Source organism: Lactuca virosa, chromosome 1, assembly GCF_052849685.1.
Source record: "Lactuca virosa cultivar CGN04683 chromosome 1, Lactuca_virosa_CGN04683_v6, whole genome shotgun sequence".
Classification (NCBI taxonomy): domain Eukaryota; kingdom Viridiplantae; phylum Streptophyta; class Magnoliopsida; order Asterales; family Asteraceae; genus Lactuca; species Lactuca virosa.
In genome coordinates, this window is record NC_136426.1 from 6622162 (window position 1) to 6627688 (window position 5527).

Below are 5527 nucleotides of genomic sequence, written 5' to 3' on the forward strand. Positions count from 1 at the left end.
ATGGATTCTATTCCGGGCGATAATTCGTCTTCTTCGATCAATTTTACACCTAATTCTACACCAAATTTCGCACCTAACCCTAAAAAAAATGATCCAAACATGTTTCTGGTATCTTCGCATCTTACTGGAAGCGAAAATTATATGCAATGGAAGTATTCGATTCAAATTGCTTTAGGAGCAAAGAAGAAACTCGGATTTATTGATGGAACCTCAAAGAAACCAGAGGTTGAAGGTAGCGATCTTGATGACTGGACCAACAATGATTGTATGGTTCGATCGTGACTTCTAAATGCGATTTCTAAAGAAATCATTGGAGCCTTTATTTTTGCTACTACTGCTCGTGAACTCTGGAACGAGCTTGAAGAACATTTCTCAGAAAACAATGGACCTCTCATCCAAAGACAAATTGCCTCAATTAACCAAGGTGATTCCTCTGTTTCTAAATACTATACCAAACTCAAAGAATTATGGGATCAGTTGAGTTGTCTTATGCAGTTGCCTATGTGCAATTGTGGATCTGCAAAAGCCATATCATATTTTGCTGCTTCTACTCGACTTATGCAGTTCCTTATGGGACAAAATGATAATTTTGAAAATCTGAGAAACCAGATTTTGGTCCTTGATCCTCTACCTTCTGTGCACAAGGCTCACTCTATGGCCTTGAGAGTTGAAAAACATAAAGAAGTCCAGATTAATTTCTCTATTCCGACAGAATCTGCTATGTTTGTTAAATCTTCTGCACAAAATACTGGTGATAAAAGGCAATTATCTTATAAACCCAAAGTTGATTCCAAGAACAAGAACAATAATGATAGATACTGTAATTTTGCAAAGTAAATGGACACACAAGAGATACATGCTTCAAATTGAATGGTTATCCGGATTGGTATAAGGATTTGAAAGAGAAGAAAAAGGGAAACATCAATGCTGCTCATATGGAAAATACCAATCAACATGATAATAATCCTCTATTTAACAACAATGATTCTACACAAGACAATGTAGATTCTATGAATGCTCTTTTCGAACAATTCAGTCAATTCATGAAGGCAAGTCAAAATCAGAAGATGGATTCTCACTTTGCAAATTTCTCTCACTTTGGAGATTTTGCAGGTATGAATATCTCTTTATTGAATTCATTAAAGAGTGATAAGTTTGATAAGAATGTATGGATCTTAGATACTGGAGCAACTGCTCACATGTGTTCGTATTTATCCTCTATGTCAAGATCAACTCAAGTAACTAGTTACACACCTATATTCCTACCTGATGGGTCAATCAAGTCTGTTACTCATACAGGTGTCATAAAATTAAGTCCTAAGTTGGTTTTGGACAATGTTCTTCATGTACCTGATTTCAAATGCAATCTTCTCTCTGTGAGATGTTTGGCATTAACTGCACGCATTGTGTTTAAGTTTTACTCAACACATTGTGTTTTGCAGGATCTTGAGACAAAGGAAGTGGTGGCTGAAGGAAAAGTTTCAGGAAAACTTTATATTCTTGATAGTATTTGTTTGATGAGTCTTATAGATAGAGCCAAAAATGTTCATACAGTTGTTCATGATAAATCTTGTAATGCTACACATTCATGTAATGTTGATGATAGCATAAATAAGGACTCTTTTTCAATCTGGCATAAGAGACTTGGGCATTCTTCACAATTTGTGTTACAGCATTTAAAGTTCATTCCTTTAAAACATGAAAATGAATTAACTCCATGTGTTCCTTGTCACATGGCAAAACAGAAGAGACTTCCATTTCCAAACAGTGAATCTCATGCTAATGAGATTTTGAATATAGTCCATGTTGATCTATGGGGTCCATATATATCAAAAACTGTGTCAAGTGCTTCTTATTTTTTAACTATTGTGGATGATCATTCAAGGTCTGTTTGGACATTCTTGTTGAATGATAAAACTCAAGTGTTTCAAACATTATCTCATTTCTTTGCCTATGTTACTAATCAGTTCAAGACAACTGTAAAGGTTATAAGAACTGATAATGGAAGTGAGTTTGTCAACCAAAACTGTTTGAATCTTTTCTAAAAATTGGGAGTTATTCATCAGAAAACAGTTTCTTATTCACCACAACAAAATGGAAGGGTCGTAAGAAAGCATCAGCAATTATTACAGATTGCAAGGGCATTGATGTCTCAGTCAAAATTGCCTATTGGGGACATGCAATTATGATGACAACCTACATCATTAATGTTCTACCAACTCCTATTTTAGAATGGAAAACACCATTTTATTGTCTTCATAAAAAGGAGCCTTCTTATTCTAACTTGAAGATATTTTGATGTTTATGTTTTGCTACAAATGTTATACCACATAAAAACAAATTTGCACCAAGAGCTATCATGTGTTGCTTTATAGGTTATAATCCGGGGCAGAAAGCATATAAATTGTATGATATGGAGGACAAAAAGGTCATAATTTCAAGAGATGTGGTCTTTTATGAGTCTGTATTTCCATTCCAAAAACAAGTTCCCACAACAAATCCCATTCCAATGCCAAACCCTCAAAATGAATCAATACCAAATGTTTCTACCAAACCTATTACCAATGAATTTCAAGTTAATCCGGATGATTTTATACCATCTGAGAGTTACAACTCAGATGATATAGATCTAGAAATAGAACAAGAATACCAAGGCCACTCAGAAACTAATAGTTCATCAAATTCACCCGGTTCACCTGTTGAACCTCAAAATGACCAAAATGCCCCTGCTTACCCAAATATAAGAGCAAGTACTAAACATACAAAACCTCCTGCTTGGTTCAGTGATTATGTGATGCATTGCAATCACAATTCCAATGATGATAATTTTTCTACTTCAAAACCTTCAAAAATCCTTAAATCACCACACTGTCCTCCTACATACCCTTATCTTGAATCTTTTGTTCTTACAAAAGAACACAAATGTTTTTTGACATCTGTTTCCAAACTCAATGAACCAACATCCTATGAACAAGCTTGTCAAGATATTGACTGGATTGCTGCTATGAATAAAGAACTACAAGCTTTGGAAGATAATAACACCTGGACCATTATGCCCCTGCCACAAGATAAGAAACCAATAGGTTCAAAATGGGTGTATAAAGTCAAGTTGAAATCTGATGGCACAATTGAGAGATTCAAGGCACGTTTAGTTGCAAAATGATATAATCAAACTTATGGTATAGATTACCTTAACAGTTTTTCACCAGTTGCAAAGGTGGTCACTGTTAGGATATTACTCTCTTTATCAGCTTCAAGTAATTGGTTTCTTCATCAACTTGATATCAACAACGCATTTACATGGTTATTTGGAAGAAGAAGTTTACTTAATCCCACTACAAGGTTACCATAAAGCAAAAGAAGGTGAAGTTTACAAACTGAATAAGTCATTATATGGTTTAAAACAAGCAAGCAGGTAGTGGCACATTGAGTTTTGTAACAAAATTTTGAGCTTTGGTTTTAAACAATCAGCACATGATCATTGTCTATTTGTCAAAGGAGAAGGGTCTGATTTCATGGCTTTGGTGGTGTATGTAGATGATGTTTTAATTACAGGACCAAATGAAGCATTGATTAAACAAGTGAAAGAACAATTACATGATGCTTTTACAATCAAAGATTTGGGAGAAGCAAGTTATTTCTTGGGAATTGAATTGTTAAAGACCGATAAAGGTTTGTATGTTAATCAGAGGAAATATGTCATGGATATACTGGCAGATGCGGGTCTCACAGGTGTCAAACCAGCTCTTACCCCTGTTATGAAGAATGTTAGTTTGTGTGTAGATCAAGGAAAATTTTTGCAAGACCCAGAAAAATACAGAAGATTAATTGGGAGATTATTATATCTTAATTTCACACGTCCTGACATCAGTTATGTTGTGCAACAATTAAGTCAATTTCTTCATTCACCAACTGATGTGCATTGGAAAGCATCATTACATGTTTTTAAATACCTAAAAGGTTGTCCCTCCAAAGGATTATTCTTTGGAAAAGGATCTTCACTAATGAATATCACTGCTTATAGTGATTCTGATTGGGCAAGTTGCAAAGATACTAGAAGATCACTCACAGGATGTTGTATCTTTCTCGGTGAATCTTTAGTGTCATGGAAAACCAAGAAACAAAAGACTATTTCTAGGTCATCATGTGAAGCTGAGTATAGAAGTTTAGCAGCCACAGTTTGTGAGTTGTTATGGATTAGTTTTATACTAAGGGATTTAAAGGTTTCTTTCAAAATTCCAATATCTCTATGGTGTGACAACAAAGCAGCTATTCATATTACTGAGAACCCCATCTTCCATGAAAGAACAAAGCACTTGGATATAGATTGTCATCTTGTTAGAGATCAGTACAAATCAGGATTCATAGTGCCACAACACATTTCTACAATTAGACAACTTGCAAATCTGTTTACAAAAGGTTTATGCAATCCACAGTTTCAATTTCTTCTTTCTAAGATGAATCTTGACGATATACATCATCAAGGTTCATCTTGAGGGGAGGATATTTGCAATAAAAACAGAAGACAACTAAGAAGCCATGGGAACCATACTTGGAGGACTATTCTGTAACTTATGTTTAGTATAGGGTGTAAAATGTACAGATTGTTATTCCAATTTTTGTATAAGCACTGTAATGGTTACTCAGTTGAATGTATCGAGTTCATTACACAAAGTATGTTTCTCTCTCTAAAATTGAAAGTTTCAGGTACTTCTGATGATCGCGGGAAGGCGAAGGCGTGATCGTACAACTCCTCACATTATATGGTTTTATGATTTGATTATGGGATACTCTGACATTATACTATTTTTTAAACAAGTTTTGTAATAATCATGGGTTTTGAAATGTTTTAAAAAGTTTAAATTTGGCATGATTTTTATGAGTGTTACATGTTTATTTGTTATATGTATGACAACATGTTATGGTTGGTTGGATTGAGGCGGTCCTGCTTTGTGCTGAAGGCCAAGATACCCAGGGTGGTCTGGATAGACTGTAGGCCCTACGAGGCGGTCCAGTCAGGCCGAAGGCCCGGCGAGCGGTCCGGATAGGTTGTAGGCCATGTGAGGCGGTCCAGTCATGCCGAAGGCTCGAACGCGGTCCAGATAGGTTGTAGGCCCTGTGAGGCGGTCCAGTCAGGCAGAAGGCTCGGTTATGCATGTTGTTGTTTGATATGTTGTATGTGGTGGTACTTTGGGGGAAACTCAGTAAGCTTTGGCTTACGATTTTTAGTTATTGTTTCAGATACTTCTGATGATCATTGGAAGGAAAAGGCATGACCGTACATATCCTCTTTTATGGATTTAGTATTTTGGGATACTATGATATGGATAAATAATTTGAAAACAATGATTTTGTAAACATTTTATGACTATGGGTTGTTTTTAAAAGTTTAAATTTGTTGTGATTTTTTTGGGATGTTACAAATACCCCCAGGGTCTTACAACCAAGTGTCATGGGCACCCCCATGGTCTTTCCTTGGAATGTCATGGGCTACCCCCATGGTCTAACATCCAAGTGTCATGTGCTA

At 35.7% G+C, this 5527-nt stretch overlaps 1 protein-coding gene across 1 annotated transcript; it reads left to right on the plus strand.

The window, feature by feature from the left end:
- Positions 1-2299, plus strand: LOC145110907 (uncharacterized). Its single transcript, XM_079047225.1, has 4 exons — positions 1-232; positions 305-761; positions 851-2007; positions 2067-2299. The coding sequence occupies exons 1-4, from the start codon at positions 1-3 to the stop codon at positions 2297-2299; spliced, it is 2079 nt and encodes a 692-aa protein (XP_078903351.1).
- The last annotated feature ends 3228 nt before the right edge of the window (positions 2300-5527 follow it).

Bases quoted from the DNA above. Each gene is read 5' to 3' on its own strand.
- LOC145110907 (XM_079047225.1), top strand. From the start codon at position 1: ATGGATTCTATTCCGGGCGATAATTCGTCTTCTTCGATCAATTTTACA. The intron at 233-304 runs GTAGCGATCTTG...CGATTTCTAAAG, and splicing joins AAAGAAACCAGAGGTTGAAG to AAATCATTGGAGCCTTTATT. The intron at 762-850 runs GCAATTATCTTA...TGGACACACAAG, and splicing joins CAAAATACTGGTGATAAAAG to AGATACATGCTTCAAATTGA.